A 16,571-nucleotide genomic window follows, 5' to 3' on the forward strand; every position below is an offset into this window, starting at 1 on the left:
ACCTGTAATTGAGTAACGTGTGGAACCATGGGGGTTTGTAAGAAAGACCAGAGTAGATCAGCTTTCCTTTTGGATCACTTAATGTATGCTGAAATGTTACTGTGGATTTCTTTGTCCAATGATGCCCAGGAGACTTGTTCCCTTCCCCATCTTTGAGACCAATTTTCTGCTGTGCTGTCTTCTGAGTGACACTTACAGTGGGGCAAAAAAGTATTTAGTCAGCCACCGATTGTGCAAGTTCCCCCACTTAAAATGATGACAGAGGTCAGTAATTTGCACCAGAGGTACACTTCAACTGTGAGAGACAGAATGTGAATTCCTTTAATTTTAAATATGTTTATATTGTCTATCCTGTAAAATAGTCAGATGTCTATTCATATTAATGTACAGAATTCACCTGCTTGCTGCTACTACTGCACATTCACCCAGTGTATGTATGTATGTATATATATATATATATATATATATATATATATATATATATATATATATATATATATATATATATATATATATATATATATATATATATATATATATATATATATATATATATGTGTATATGTATATATATATATGTGTATATATAATGTTCTTCTTCTAAACCCCCCCCCCCCCCCCCCCCCCCAATTTTTGCACATGTCGAGGAGCGTGTCAGGCTACATTTCACTGTGTGTTATACTTGTTTAACTATGCATGTGACAAATAAAGAACCTTGAACCTTGAACCCTTGAAAAAAAAATCCATGAATTCACATGGTAGGATTTGTAAAGAATTTATTCGTAAATCAGGGTGGAAAATAAGTATTTGGTCACCTCAAACAAGGAAAATCTCTGGCTCTCACAGACCTGTAACGTCTTCTGTAAGAAGCTTTTCTGTCCCCCACTCGTTACCTGTATGAATGGCACCTGTTTGAACTCATCATCTGTATAAAAGACACCTGTCCACAGCCTCAAACAGTCAGACTCCAAACTCCGCCATGGCCAAGACCAAAGAGCTTTCGAAGGACACCAGGAAAAGTATTGTAGACCTGCACCAGACTGGGAAGAGTGAATCTACAATAGGCAAGCAGCTTGGTGTGAAAAAATCAACTGTGGGAGCAATCATCAGAAAATGGAAGACATACAAGACCACTGATAATCTCCCTCGATCGGCAGGGAATCAAATCCCGCAGTGCCAGACGTGTTCCGCTGCTGAAGCCAGTGCATGTCCAGGCCCGTCTGAAGTTTGCCAGAGAGCACATGGATGATACAGCAGAGGATTGGGAGAATGTCATGGGGTCAGATGAAACCAAAGTAGAACTTTTTGGTATAAACTCAACTCGTCGTGTTTGGAGGAAGAAGAATACTGAGTTGCATCCCAAGAACACCATACCTACTGTGAAGCATGGGGGTGGAAACATCATGCTATGGGGCTGTTTTTCTGCCAAGGGGACAGGACGACTGATCCGTGTTGAGGACAGAATGAATCGGCCATGTATCGTGAGATTTTGAGCCAAAACCTCCTTCCATCAGTGAGAACTTTGAAGATGAAACGAGGCTGGGTCTTCCAACATGACAATGATCCAAAACACACCGCCCGGGCAACAAAGGAGTGGCTCCGTAAGAAGCATTTGAAAGTCCTGGAGTGGCCTAGCCAGTCTCCAGACCTCAACCCCATAGAAAATCTGTGGCGGGAGTTGAAAGTCCGTGTTGCTCAGCGACAGCCCCAAAACATCACTGCTCTCGAGAAGATCTGCATGGAGGAATGGGCCAAAATACCAGCTACTGTGTGTGCAAACCTGGTAAAGACCTATAGTAAACGTTTGACCTCTGTTATTGCCAACAAAGGTTATGTTACAAAGTATTGAGTTGTATTTTTGTTATTGACCAAATACTTATTTTCCACCCTGATTTACGAATAAATTCTTTACAAATCCTACCATGTGGATTCATGGATTTTTTTTTTCACATTCTGTCTCTCACAGTTGAAGTGTACCTCTGGTGCAAATTACTGACCTCTGTCATCATTTTAGGAGGGGGAACTTGCACAATCGGTGGCTGACTAAATACTTTTTTGCCCCACTGTACCTCTGAGAGATTGCTCAAGGACATATAAAGCCATTAGGTATACAGTCAAAATTACCTAGCACTTGCGTGCACGGGTGTGCATGCATACGGATGTGTAAGTACAACACAAAATCTTGCTTCCCTAACCACTTGACATCATCCTTGTAATGTGGGAATATGTCTTTCCATCCTCTGGCATCACTCGTGATGAGCTGTTAAGGTGACTGAGCCCATCCAGCTGCACAATTCTTGCTGTATTTGCGACACACAGTCCCCCTCTACTGGCAGGGAATCGTTGCAACACTTTAACGCATGTGGCATATGACAGGTTAGTGGCATAAGCTGAAGAACTAGTGGCCAGTGCTGGTTTGCAGTTAAGGGCATTGCAGACTGTGGTATGGATGCCAGAGGCAGAGAGAAGTGAAAGGAGGATACCCAGATGTTCTAGTCATTGCGTCAGGCTTTTTCTCCACTGCTGCCTTCCTCCCCCTTCTGCGTTACGACAGCGAGTGTAGGACTGTCCATGATATTGATGGTATAGCTGTAATGCTGCATGTCATGTTACATTTGCACATCATCAGAAATGTTTCGGTGCTGGCCGATTGCTGTATTGTACTTAAAACAGATGTTTTCTCTGTACTCCTGCTGACTTATCATGTCTTTTTCCCCCCTTCCTGTGCGTCATCCCAGGTGTTTCCATGACGATTCAGAGAGGTTTCTGAGTGACATCCTGCTTCCTAACCTGGTGTGGCACGCAGGCCGCATCGCCGCTGCCGTCCGCACCTCTGCCCTCAGCTGTCTGCTGGCAGTGCTGCATGGAGGTGCCATCACACCTGGACAGGTATTTACTGAAGGACATCAGCAAATCCATCACATGTATAGTATGATGCGCACAGTTTTTTCTGTTTCCACCTGTGCAGAGTGACTCATAAGCACTGGAGGCACATACCGGATGTGAGCTCCCTCCAGCACTTTTGATCTCCAATCTGCAGGAAATTTCTTTTTATTGACTCTGTAAAGGAAAAGATGTGGTAGTGCATTCCTGTAATCCATCAGGGCTTGACATTTACTTCAGATTCTCTGTTTTGTCCATTTCACATCAAAATAGACGGTCCCACTCGGCCTTTTAGGAAAATATATTGTCCGCCATCTTTCTCTCCTTGGCTGAAAGAGTTGGCCACGGCAGGTAGCAGGTGTACGCGGGGGCAATCGGGTTCGCATACCTTTGTCCCAGAGGAACAATGCTTCCACTGTTCTGGGCCCTTGTTATATGTAGGAACTGTCACCGGAACATGCCCTTGCACCTGCCTGCCGGAGCATGTGCCGAGTTTACAGTATGTGCGTTCGCACAAGCACCCGCACATCTGGCAGTACTTGCCCTCGCGTGCACAGAGTGACCATTTTAAACTAGCTCAAGCACCTGGTCTTTTCAGACATCTTTAGCTGCAAATATCTGGGGTGGGGCGGTGTGAACGTAGGCGTACGTGTCCATGATTGCAGGAGCGGAAAGCCTCGAAAAGAGAAATTTTGGGTTTGAGTTGAACAACACATCCAGTTCGATGCGAGAACAGAAAGTCATGTGTGTTTTCCACAGGCGACTCGACAGCGACTCGTTTAAAAGGACATTGTTTCCTCTCTGCTCCCTGTGAAAACAATTAGCAGCTCCAGTTGCACTTGGCACCGTCAGATTGTCACTGATGTAATGCCGGATCACTTCTCTGCCAAGTTTTCCTCCTCTTTTTGACCCCCCCCCCCCTTCCTTGCTCTCTTTTTTTTTTTTTTTCTTTTTTTTTATTGTTTCGCCTGCATGGTTTCGATAGCAAACAGACTGGGCGACAGAGGTTTTAGCCATCACTTCTTGGAGCCTCACCTTGTTCATCAGTCTGTTTCTCTGCCGGTGTGATTAAAACATCAGTTCCTGCTGGACTCGAGCTCAACGTGATTGTGAACTCATCCAAACCTGTAAATGCTATACTTCAGGTTGATGTTTCGCAATTTAAGCAAATAAAACCTCATGTGGTGCTGACTGACCCCTAAATGAAAATGGCTTTGACATCTTATGTAGAGATAGAATTTCTTTCTTGGTTGGCTTGCATTTTAGAAACGATGTAGTTTGACCCCCTGCCTGTTCTGTACGCAGCTGATCAGTCTGGAGGAGAGGATGCATCCCCTGGTGTTGTCGGCCCTGGAGGAGGACTCTCAGATGAGCCGACTGTTGGCTTGTCGCTGTCTGTGTTCCATACTCAGACTCACAGGAACCAGTTTGCACCACGAGGCTCTCAATAAGATTTACCCGGGTAAGTCACAGTGTGCACTGTCATTTTGTGTGAATGCAGTTCAGGCTCGATTCAAGTCATTTTTATTTATATCGCACCAAAACTGTTGCCTTAAGGTGTTTTAAATTGTAAGGTAAAGAGCCTGGAAGAAGCCAGTATGGGTGAAATATGTTCTTTCTTTCTAGTACCTGTCAGTACCTGACATTTTTCATTATAAACCTGATGTAGTCAAAAACATTTATTTATTTATTTATTTATTTATTTATTTATTTATTACCACAGAGCTTCTGAAGCGTCTGGATGATAGCAGCGAGGAGGTGCGCGGTGTGGCCCTGCAGGCTGTGGGGCTGTGGTTTTCCAGCCTGACCAAAGACTACAACCCTGTGCTCTGCGGTGCTCATCTGCAGCTTCTCTTTCAGCAGCTGCTCCTGCACCTGGATGACCCTGACAGTTCAGTGCAGGACCAAGTGCTCGGTAAGACTGGGTGGGGTTTAGAGACGAGGACAGAGTGTTGATAGCAGGACGCAAACATGCCCTCAACCTGCTTTTTAAAACAAATAAAAAATATTTAAATTTGACGTTTTACTGCTAACGAAATGTGCTGTAGCTCCTTCTGGGTCTGCACTCTTAATCCAAACCATAACTCTTGACGTACAATGACAAACTCTCGTACAGCTTGTTTTTTTTCTTGACATCAACAGTCCCTGATGCTGTGAGAATAGTGCAAGACTGTTACTGTATTCATTGGGATACATTAAGCGCACCGTTCTCAAGTTGCGTGTGCGCTGTTTGGTTTCAGATGATGTGCGACGGATCTTACGATCTTGATTATCTGAGAAATATGATGGTGAGTGTGAGGCAGTGGTGAAAGCAGAGTTTAGGTGTGACGCTCTGCAGATCAGCCCCCTGTGTCCAAAACACTCAGACAGGGATGAGAGGAATTTGGGGTGTCTTCTATCAAACGTTAGACTGTGCTACTGGCAGTCGGCCAGTGTACCCTCTGCTCCCTTTTTCCAAAGCTTACCATTATCCCTCTTTTCCACACAGTTTATCACCAGAAGCAGCATGTGCAATTTCCCCTGTCAAAGTATTTTAAGACCATTAAGAGCTGGGCTTTTCTTGGGCTTCAGGGGTTGCAGATAAAGACCTCCCCACCTAAGATGTTCATTTCACAGGTTAAATATGTGAGCTTTAATGTCTGTATATTAACTCCCTCCTACACGCACAGGAGTGTGTGCGTGTTTGTGTGTGTGGTTTGCCTCTCTGCTCAGGATCTCTCTTCTCAACGCTCCCACGAAATGAAAACCACATTCAGACCACTCTGCCCCTCGCCACCTTTTCACATCTGCCCTCACATCCCACTTAATCCCTTCATCTTTTATCTGTCATTCTCTCTTCCTCCTCCTCGTGCCCTCTGTTGTCCACGGCTGTGTTTTATTTACGTATCAGTGGAAAGTCTGAGCACATTTTTTTCCCTCCTGAACTGTCTAACCAAGCCTCTGCTCCTCTGGACTTGCACTCCCTCCCACTCTCATATGGATGTTAGCTGTCATTGCTTCTGACAGGACGCAGGTGAGTGCTGATGCCTTTGCCAGTGATGAGCGAGAGGGAGGCCTCGCTAGGGGACCTCTCTTTCTTTCTCTCTCTCTGGGTTTAAAAAAGAAGCATTTTCATACTCGCCCAATGCCGCCGAAGCCTCAATACCATGAAGCCTCACACTTAAGAGGACTTTACAAAGACACTGTTTGTTTCTGTGATGGAGACTTACTATATGCACACCCACATTCAGTGTTTTTTCTTTTCTTTTTTTTATTGAGAGCAGTTTCTGTGTTGTATTTATTTTTTTAAGGATCTCCTTGGTGGGTGGAAAAAATAATGGGATTCCTCTTGGCAAGGCTAGGACGTTCGTTTAGCCGCACTTGTGGAGGTGGAGCATTAGGAAGAGCGCTGGCCTGGATCTTGCTCACTTTCTTTAAAACTGAGAGAAAGATGTCCATGGCCTTGATTCTGTTTGTTTCAGTTTAATCATGAAATGAATAATTGAGGATGTGGTTACTGTCTCAACTTATCCAGGACACGAAACAGTTGCGTATCTCACACAATGGCAACAAATCCCATGAAAAGTCCCACATCACTGTTGGGTTTATTCTGCTAGCAGTTAGTACCTGCATAGCCAAAGCCTGTTAAGTCTTTACTCCGTGTCACACTGGGTGAAGTGTTCCTACATTTTCCTTGGCCATGAGACTCTGATGCAGCACTCACAACTACCAAAAAAGACTGTTTGAATGAAATTTATAAACAACTGCTGGTCTTTTCAATGTATAAAAAAAGCATCAGCCCTCTTTAACATTATTGGCTGATTTTAGGTCAACATACTGTGACAGACAATAGATTTTTCTTTTAATTGATATTTAAAAGTTTAAATATCTAGTTTAGTTATTTCAGCTGAAACCAGTGACTCTCACACTGGGGTCATCCATCGTTGATGCCAAAAAGTACAGTGATAGTTTTGTTTCATTGTGTGGGTTTTGTTTTTTTTTTTCAATTCAAGTATTCATTTACCACATTGGCACAGTATTAGGGATCATTTTCATGCTGAAAAAGGAAGCTGTAGCCAATCACGTTTTCTATACATGATGGGTCAAAATCCGATTGTACAAACGCATAATTCCAGTTTTTCCGATGGTTCACCCAAAGGTCCAGAGGCACCACTCAGGTCCTGTGTCAGGTCTGTGCTGGATATTTTTTAAGACTTATTACATCTTCTTTTGTCCCCCACTTGTCCAGTTTCCTCAAATTTATTAAGGACACAATGCACACCAGTGCCGAAATCTAGGGAGTTTTAGGCTAATAGCGCTTTGTAAAAACACCTTGTTGATGCAAAAATGCTTTTTGGCAAACTGCATTATCGTTGGTATTTTTCATGTATTCAACTAAAGAAATGGTAACAAATTATCTGTTTTGCAGCAGGCTGCCAGTAAAAAAATTCCCTTAAGATACAATTTAAAATTGTGTGTTATTTATAGACACAACACTGGCTCCTTGGAAGCAAAATTTGAAGAAATGAGGGGTGGCGCAGGACTTTTGCACATTGCTGTTATAAATGGAAAAAATGAGGGACATTTACACAAACAAAATAAACATATTCCACCTTCACCCATGTTATCTTTTCAATCCAGATTTATTTTCTGATACAATTGTGTAAAATTGTGTCACGTGTGTCTGAAGCATTTAGGCTGAAAGGGTTTGGAATACCAATGGTTTGAATGGTACCTAAATGATGTTACAGTTTTTGGAAATTTCTCAAATTTCCAAGAGGCTCCAAAGTGTTTTAGAAGTGCTGAAATAAATGACACAAGAGCATTAGAACGTATTCTTTTCAGCAGATGTGCCTCAAGCAGTTTAAGTATATGGTTGTGAGTCGGGCTCTTCAAACTGTGCTCAGAGACTCTTTGTGGAATACACGACCTCGCGTCTCGCTGAGTGATCTATATCTGACAGCACCCATAACCAGCCCATATCCTGGTGGAAGCATTCCTCCCTCTCATGCATGGCTCTGTTTGAAGCTTTCTTTTTCCCACCCTCTGTTTTTCCCTCTATCTCTCTCTACTTCTTCCTTTAGCTGATCCCATTCTTACGCTTCTTGTATTTCAAACGCATATCTGCGAATTGTCTTGATGTCTGCAGCATGTCCTGACAGAATGATGGACAACACTCCCATCCCTCCTTCTGTCACTGCTGGCACGGGCGTAACTTGCTTCTCACAAGCCATCATTGTTCTCTTTTAATTCAAAGTCCCGCCTCTCCCCACCACATCCATCCCAACTGAGTACAGGACACACAAAAGCTAAGAATCCCCTCAATCCCCTTGAAGAACAAAGGTGGGTATCAAATGATTAGCTTACATGCAATAACTCATCCAGAGTGATATTCTGTCACCACTGAAACAGCGCTTTTGCATTGTTGTTTGTGGAGTGTTTACCCACTGGGACAGCAATAGAAGTAATTCAATATACCTGGAAAATCAGCACAGCGTGTGGGAGCAATGGAGGAGAGGATTTTAACAGTGACTTATCGCCTCCTGGTGGATTTTTTTTTTTTCTTTAAGGATCTGCACACTTGGCGTCTATAATATAGTTGATCGCTGCCACCTGCTGGTGTGCTCAGTCCTTTAAGCGAATAAGAATGTTCAAAAAAGCTGTCATGGAGGTCTGTATTATCTCCAAAAGGGTCATTTGATTTACAGTCAGCAAAAAACACACAATCAACAAGCAAAATGCAATAAATAGCGTGCTATTCACAAGACTAATGGCAAACTTCTCTGAGAAAGGGTGGCTAGAGTCATCCAGGATAGGCTGGGCCTGTCCTTACCTTGTACAGGTTATGAAGATGATTCAGGGTCACACCTGCAATTTTGCTACACTGTTGCTGTTTTTTTTTGGGGGGGGGGGGTTAGGTTTAGTGAGCGTTCCAGCTGATAAAAGAGAACATGAGAACAAATTCAATAAAACTCATAAAAGTGCTGTTGACGTGGAAACCACAGAGCTTGTAGTTAAAGTGCATGCGTGGTTAGGTTGTTCTACAGACGGCATCCACCTGGAGCTCAAAGGTCAACTTACAGCCTTTGCTTGCCTATAAAATAAGGAAAGGCTGTAAAGCTATAAAAACAGTGCCTCGCCCACCTTTATTAGCTAAAATATTATTATTATTATTATTATTGTTGTTGTTGTTGTTGTTGTTAAATTAAGGGGACTATGGAAAACGAGATCTGGAAGACCATGAAAATTTTCAGATTAAAACTGCGCATCAGTGCGTGCTAGTTTAGCTCACTGGTTGAAAATCCCTATGGCTGTACAGCATCCAGGGTTCGAATCCAACCTGCAGTCCGTTGCTAAGTATCTTCTCCGACTCTTTCTTGTCAACTCTTTACTGCAAAAACTTGAAGTGCAAAAACAAAACGGAAAAAAAACCTGCACATCATCAATCTGTTACCTTGTTTGACAGAAATCTGTGCATTTCTTTCGTTTTTATGACTATTTACTGAACAAAAATGTGCATTATGATTTTGTAAACTGCCTAAGCATAAAAGGTTTTTTAAAAATAGCTTATTATAAGTTGAATGGGGGAAAGAGATTTTGCTTTGGGTCTGGCTAAAACGTTTTGGGGTGGGAATGTCAGAATTTCTTACTGGCAGGAAAAATGCTGGAAGGAAACCTTAGCTGCAATTTGTGTGAGATGTGCAGCATCTTGATGAGCCAGAGTGCTTTTAAAAACACATCCAGCCAGTAGTTAAAACTTTAAACTGAGTTATTTTTATGTTCACAGATAAATATGAGGCAGCACTTTAAGAGAAGTACAGTGTGCCAGTTGTTAAGTATGATGATGGTGCAAATATTATAAGTGGCTTTGAGCTTGTTAAAACTGTCACCCCTCACTGAGTGACAGCATCAGCTCGCTGTTGTTATTTAGTGTAGAGTGGAATTGAAGATCATGGGAGATGTTTATTTTTGGGCCCAAATTTTTAAGTATTTGATGTTCAGCTCAAATCCAGAACGCTGACTTTAATGTGTGCTATCTTTCTGAATTTGTTTCTCTCTCTCTCTCTGTGTGTGTGTGTGTGTGTGTGTGTGTGTGTGTGTGTGTGTGTGTGTGTGTGTGTGTGTGTGTGTGTGTGTGCGCGCGCGCGCGCGCAGAAATCCTGAAGAAAGGCAGCTCGGTGCACCCTGCACTTCTGAAGGAGGAGGTGGAGGCTGTCCGGGACAAACAGCGAAGTCCTGTCTACTGCGATCAGCTGCTCCAGCACATCAGCTCACTGCCCACAGAGTCCACAGCAAGCTGCACGGAGTGACGCTGCACACGGAGAAACGGACAGATGTTTGTGCCTTAACTGTGAAAAAAGTGTTCACTTTCTGTTCTTTGAAGTCTATTTAATTGTTTTTGTTTGTTTTTTAGCAAGAGTAGAAAACATTTCCAAGACCTGTTCATTACCTCACCATTGTTCTAAAGTACTATGAGTTTTATGACTAAATTTTCTTTAAAAAAAAAAAAGAAAAGATTTTTTAATAATTTCTTTTTATTCATGTACAGTCTCCTTAATTTGCTGTGTTCTGCATTCATTCCTCGGCTGCACTCCTTTGGCTCTAATGTTTGATTTTAAGAAAAATGTTTTCAAAATGGTGTATGTTTGGTTGTTTGTGCATATCCTGTTTGTACTAAACCGGTCAGAGGAGCTGGTCATGTGATTTTTGCCTTCAAAATAAAAGCACAAGCTTTTCTTATATTTGTCCAAACCGACTTGATTGGATGTTTAAATCCAGGTTATATTTCATGAAATCTGATTCTTTAAATAGGACATTATAGATTTCTGCAGCACCACACTGATAAGAGCAGCGCTCCTGTATCCATCCTTTTCACAATCTGCTGATTCTCGCTCATCTATTTGAGATCTGCCTCCAACATGTAGCCACCCGCGTACTGATAGCAGAGCTCCATCCATGCCGTGTCTAAACAGCGACTTTTGCATCCACCCAGCCGGCCGTGACACAAACATCCCGTCCTGTGTTCTTTCACCATGCTGCAGATCGGAGATGAGGTGGTGTATTTCTCAGTGGTGTTTCTGCTGGTTGTACTGGTAACTAGAAGCGCCACTTGGGCCACCCTCCTCACCGCGTTTCTCTACATCTTCATGGTGATGTTCCGCTTCCCTCCGGTGCCGGCGGACCGGGCCGCTCGAGTCCTGCGGCCCGGCGCTCTCTCCTCAGGCGGCGGCGTCCCGGTGGTGGCGCACCGCGGAGGAAGCCACGACGCTCCGGAGAACACCTTGGCAGCGATCAGAGAGGTGAGAGCTGTAGTGCTCTGATTTATAACCACAGGCCTCTTGTCTCTTATCTACCTGCAGCAAATGACAGGTGCAGGGACATTTAATTATGGTGTTATCTGGAATAACAGCCCCTTGGGTTAAAAGCCATTGCTGAGACATGCTGTCGCTGTTACTTTTGCAGTAAAAGCAGGTTTTCTTGGTGTTTTTCACCTGCTTTTGGGGGGGGTTAGAAATAAGTGGAAGTAGGTCAGACTCATCTTGCACCTGATTCTGCTCCTGTGCCGTTTATAATCTGATGCCATCTTTATGATGAAGATCTGCTCTCCATCTCACAATGCCTTCTCTTCCTAGCATCTATCCAGATGCCTAAACCTCTGGATGAAATGCTTCTTTTATTTCAACAGGCTGGTTTTCAGCTTTTTATGAGTATGAAGCAAAGATAAAATCTTATCTGTCTTCTGGACAGCAGAATTCATCCATCCATGTATATAATCATACATTGGTTCACACTGTATCAGTCTGTCCCATTACATCTGCTCTAGGCTAGTAGGAACGGGGCCACCGGAGTGGAACTGGACCTGAGTTTCACAGCCGACGGAGTCCCAGTCCTGATGCACGATGAGACCGTGGACCGAACCACCAATGGGTCTGGACCAATCAGCAAACTTCAGTTTGTTCAGCTCAGGAGACTCAATGCTGCTGCTCACCACAGGATGAAGTAGGCTGCCTATTGATCAGTGATTCAAGCGTGTTTAGGCTAATTAAAAAGGGGAAAGTGTTTGTGAACAATAAGCTGCTCAATGTGGAGTCTTAGAAGTGTGTTTCACCAAAAGTTCACAGTTTTAGAAATGCAGAAACTTTGGTTCTCTTTTTGTCTTTTTTTCCTCCTTATTTTTGTCTATATGTGTATTTTTCAACAAAATGATTTAATAGTGCATCTCTTTTCATAGACGTAGAATAAAACTAATAGAATGTACACAGTTGTGGTCAAAAACCTTACATACACTCATCATGCTCCAAAAATGACACCTTTATTCTCGCGTCTTTCCACACGGATGAGTCAAATATCTTGTGGTTGCAAACCTGAGAACACTATACCAAATTTCAGGCATGGTGGTGGTAGCATCAAGCTCTGGGGCTCTTTTGCTGCCAGTTATACTTGTAGATTGTCAATTCAGTCAAGAGGAGTGGTCAAATATCCAGTTTGAGTTAGAAGCAAGAAACTTGTTTATGGCTACCAAAGGCATCTGTTTGAGGTGCAACTTACTGCGAGCATTTAACCAAATATTAGTGGGTGTGTATCTATACTTTTGACCGTGTGTGGATTAGAGAAAATCCAAAATAAATTCAAACTTGTGCACCCACTTCTTGCTTTCAAAGTCATTAAAGATGTGTAATGTGAAATCATCCTGGAAAAAGAACAGCTCAAAGAAATCATATATTTATGCTTACAATGAGACATTTATGCTCATTGTAAGCATAAATGAGTTGATGCAAACTTCTGACCACCAGCTTTACACAGATGTAGTTCATAGACCAGTAACCAGTAAGAACAGGGAGTTATGTCAGTTTTCCAATGGTTTCTTTTAATTTGCAGGGACAGATTTAATGTAGAGAAGGTTCCAACTCTGCAGGAAGCTGTGGAGGAATGCATCAGGCACCAGCTGACCATCTTCTTTGATGTCAAAGGTCAACCTGATATGGTACTACATACACTAAGCGCTAACCTAACAGGCTTATGGATACATTACTCAACATACATACAAGGCTCTCGAAGAAAAGAGAAAAACTACACGCTAGCTGAACTAATGCAATGATTGTAATAAAAAAAGAAAGAGACTGACGTTACCGCACAGTTATAGTACTTGTGTTGTTCATTCCCCTGCTTTACAGGCTGTATCAGTGCTTCATAACATGTTTAAGAAGTTCCCGGTGCTTTACAACTCCAGCGTCGTTTCCTCCTTTGAACCCAAAGTCATCTACAAGGTAATTCAAAAACTCCTGAATTACACTAATCATGAAAATCAGTCAAAAACAACTCCAATCATAACGGTTTAGGATAATGTTTAGGAGGAGGAATTCTGTGAGTGATTTCAGCTTCTCGTAATCAGCCTCTGTTTTATGGAGGCAGTGATGTCATTTTGTGTGGCAGTGATGGGCCCTGCTGAGATTTATCACCCAAGACTTTCTTGCTCACCACCGGTACAGATTGAATTCAATCCACTGTTTTTGTTTAAACGAAATAAAAGGCTCTACTAACTACTAAAACCTGCACTGTGTTGACCTTTGTCCTCTTCTGGTCCGCAGATGCGTCAGACTGACCCCCACGTGATCACAGCTCTCACCCACCGGCCCTGGAGACTGAGCCGTTTTGGAGACGGCACGCCTCGTTCTCTGTCGACGTGGAGCCAGTTGTGGACCGGTGTTCTGGACGTCTTGTTGGACTGGGCCCACCATCGCGTACTGTGGAAACTTTGTGGGATCTCTGCCATTCTTGTGCAGAAAGACTTCATCTCACGGTAATTGAGAGTTGACAGGTAGTTTATTTTGCCGTAAACTGTGTTGTTGCAGACCAACGGTGACCAACAGGAAGGTGGTTTTGATTCATCTGTTACTCATAAATGATTAACTTCATATTTAGTGTTTAAAAGTACTGTGCAAAAGTCTCGAGCCACCTCTCGATTTTTGAAATATTTTTGCTGCGTGAGAATTGCACAATTGAGTTTGTTCTCTTTCCTTTCAATCAGGGACTATGTTCAGTATTGGGCAGAGCGAGGAGTGGAGGTGGTGGGCTGGACTGTTAACACTGCTGTGGAGAAGGAGTACTACCAAAACCTGCTGAAGATCAGCTACATGACTGACAGTCTGCTGGAGGACTGTGATCCTCATTATTGAGCGATACCACACAGCCACACACACAGAAATCTTCCAGACTTACAGGTTCTCAATATAACCAAATTAGATCTTAGAAACTCGTTGGTTTGACAAAGGGTATAATTAAGAAGTGCAATCATTCATTTCTACTCCTGCGTACAAGTAAATAAAAACCATACCCGATTTAAAGTGGTTAATCTCCCCTTCAAGGCAGCCTCCTTAGGAAGTCCTCTTGCTCTTCCATAAATCTCCTCTGTGTCAAAATGGTGACCCTTCAACTTGAATTCCCTCAGAAATCTCAGGACATTACAGTACACCTCAGAGTGAACAGTGTCAGCCTGGGATGGGAACAGTCACAGCTCAAAACCTGCTCGGTGCTGCAAAAATGATGAGCGTGCGTGGTGTGTAGTGAAATCAAAGAGGCACAAGAACGAGTGGTCACGACTGAAGTGCTGCAGCGCCTCACAAGGAGCTGACTTTTAGGTGGCGATCAGTCAGATTCATAACCAGTGCAGATAATTTTTAAAGAATAGCAACACACGTCATTTTTCCTTTTAATAATCCTAAAAATCGTATATAATAAAGTGAGAGTGTTGATAATACTGAAAGATAAATTATAAAATGGAATAAAGCTAGAAGTTTGGTGCTAGCTAATTCTGTGATGGCAACCAGTTCCACAGAAATACACCGGTTTACAGTGTTGTGCAAAAGTCTTGAGCTAACACTTGTTTCTTTATATATCTTTGAGTAATCTTCAGGAGTAGTTCCCAGGCTTCTTGAAGGACATTCAAAGCTCTTCTTTGGATGTTTCTGCCTTTTGTGTCAAGACGCTTCAGTAAAGTTGAGGCTCGAGCTCTGCAGAGGCCGATCCATGATTGATAGTTTCCTATTGTATGTTATCCATGTTGTTTTTACTGCATTGGGAGTGTGTTGGATCATTGTCATGCTGTCCACATCATTCAGTCCAGTTCTTGTGTAGTTCAGCATACCTCCGCCTTTTCTCCTCTTTTCCCTTCCTTACAAATGGCTCCGTGACCGCCGTCCTTCCACCGAGACCATTTGTGATGAGCGTTCAGTGAACAGCAGACGGCTCAACTGAAGGTTCAGATGCATCTCTCAAGTTCTGTATCAAACCTGAATTTTCTTTCCTATGTCTTAAGAAGATGACTTTCACATACTGTTCATGTACTGTTCCTGCTCATATATATATCTGCAGATGCTGTAGATATATATAGTTTTTAGAAACTACTACATCTTCTTTTATCCTGCACTTGTCCAGCTTCCTCAAATGCTGTAAGGACCGGCTGCACACCATGCTGGGATTTTTCAGTTTTTGGCTGTTTGGGAATCACCTTGTTGGTGCAAAAATACTTTTTTATATCTGCTAGAAAGAAAGTGCCTAAACACACAATTTCAAATGGGTTCTTTGCAAAGTTGTCTGTTATGTGTAGACACATACAATAGGAATTATTCATAGGTCAAGTGTTAAGTCCCTTAACAAAAACAAACAAACCGAAATTATTCCCCTGAAAATGATCAGGTACAAGGACTGGACTGAAAATGAGTGAAAAAGCAGCCAAAGTCCAAACAAAAACTTTGAAAGACCTTCAGAAAGCCCAAAAAACTATTGCTCAAGACCACCTTTTGAAAACTTCCAGTAAAATCTGACTCTTCTTCTAGTTACCTGTAGCTGGCACACAGGCTATACAAACATGCGACACCATGAAGGAACATGTGCAGACTTGTCACCTTTATTCTACTGCCGGCAGTAACACCTCCACCTCACCTGGACCAGGGATAAGCATTTTCTCTACCTGCTGTGCTGCTGATCTTCCACAGGTTTTACTGCACCTTTAAAGAGACAACAATGTATGTATATAGTGGTTACATAACATTTAGGCATCATATTTACTGCTTGTCATGATGACATTGTCATAATGGTAAAAGATCTCATGTCACGGCTATGTGATGTTTATTTAATCCTGCAGCTGCACAAAAACACAAGAAACTGTGCTGCATGTAAGACAGTGATAATATGGGTTAATTGTACAATTCAAAAGTCCAAGCAGAAGCACCAACTCAAATATTTCTATATTGTTTTAATGCGTGTGTCAATAAAAGAGGGTTTTGTTTAATCTGAGAAAAAGTGGGTCATGAATCATGCGAGGTGACACACGCAGAACATCTCATTCATTACTGTAACTCATATTTATTCCTCTGATGTTTCAGGTGTGTTTCTGTGTCCAACTGCTGCTAATAGTTTCATTTACAGGGTCAAAGTTTGCTTTCTTACTTTCTTAATGAACACTTGAGTTGTACTCGTGTAAAGATAAGTAAAAATATATATATATCAAAAACAGCAGTATTTGTTTTGTCTTTAACTGCAACACATCTGAGATACAGACATCGAAAGATTTGGAAGTTTTTTCCCCTTAAAAGGTTACAGAAGAAACAAAAAGGGGCCTTGGTATCGAGAACTCCCGCCCGGGCTTGGGATCGACCTGGTTACACTCTGACTGAGAACCAGGACGCAAATAAATATATTTCAATCAT

General features: G+C 42.4%; 2 protein-coding genes across 2 annotated transcripts in view; both read left to right on the top strand.

Moving 5' to 3' along the window:
* The window catches only part of dnaaf5 (dynein axonemal assembly factor 5), a 30,420-nt gene extending 20,248 nt beyond the window's left edge, over window positions 1–10,172 (top strand). Inside the window, exons 10-13 of the mRNA XM_085271228.1 lie at window positions 2,739–2,889; window positions 4,189–4,345; window positions 4,607–4,798; window positions 10,018–10,172. Of these exons, the coding sequence (XP_085127354.1) occupies window positions 2,739–2,889; window positions 4,189–4,345; window positions 4,607–4,798; window positions 10,018–10,172 (655 nt within the window). The remainder of the gene's footprint in view (window positions 1–2,738; window positions 2,890–4,188; window positions 4,346–4,606; window positions 4,799–10,017) is intronic.
* A 721-nt stretch (window positions 10,173–10,893) lies between these two features.
* On the top strand, window positions 10,894–16,377 carry LOC146576158 (glycerophosphodiester phosphodiesterase 1-like). Its single transcript, XM_085271232.1, has 6 exons — window positions 10,894–11,162; window positions 11,687–11,862; window positions 12,742–12,847; window positions 13,038–13,130; window positions 13,452–13,663; window positions 13,892–16,377. The coding sequence occupies exons 1-6, from the start codon at window positions 10,896–10,898 to the stop codon at window positions 14,037–14,039; spliced, it is 1,002 nt and encodes a 333-aa protein (XP_085127358.1). The 5' UTR covers window positions 10,894–10,895; the 3' UTR covers window positions 14,040–16,377.
* The last annotated feature ends 194 nt before the right edge of the window (window positions 16,378–16,571 follow it).

The sequence above is a fragment of the Mchenga conophoros genome, linkage group LG4 (genome assembly GCF_057382185.1).
Source record: "Mchenga conophoros isolate Kocher_MC1m ecotype Shallow Benthic linkage group LG4, M_conophoros_male_GT1.1, whole genome shotgun sequence".
Lineage (NCBI taxonomy): Eukaryota > Metazoa > Chordata > Actinopteri > Cichliformes > Cichlidae > Mchenga > Mchenga conophoros.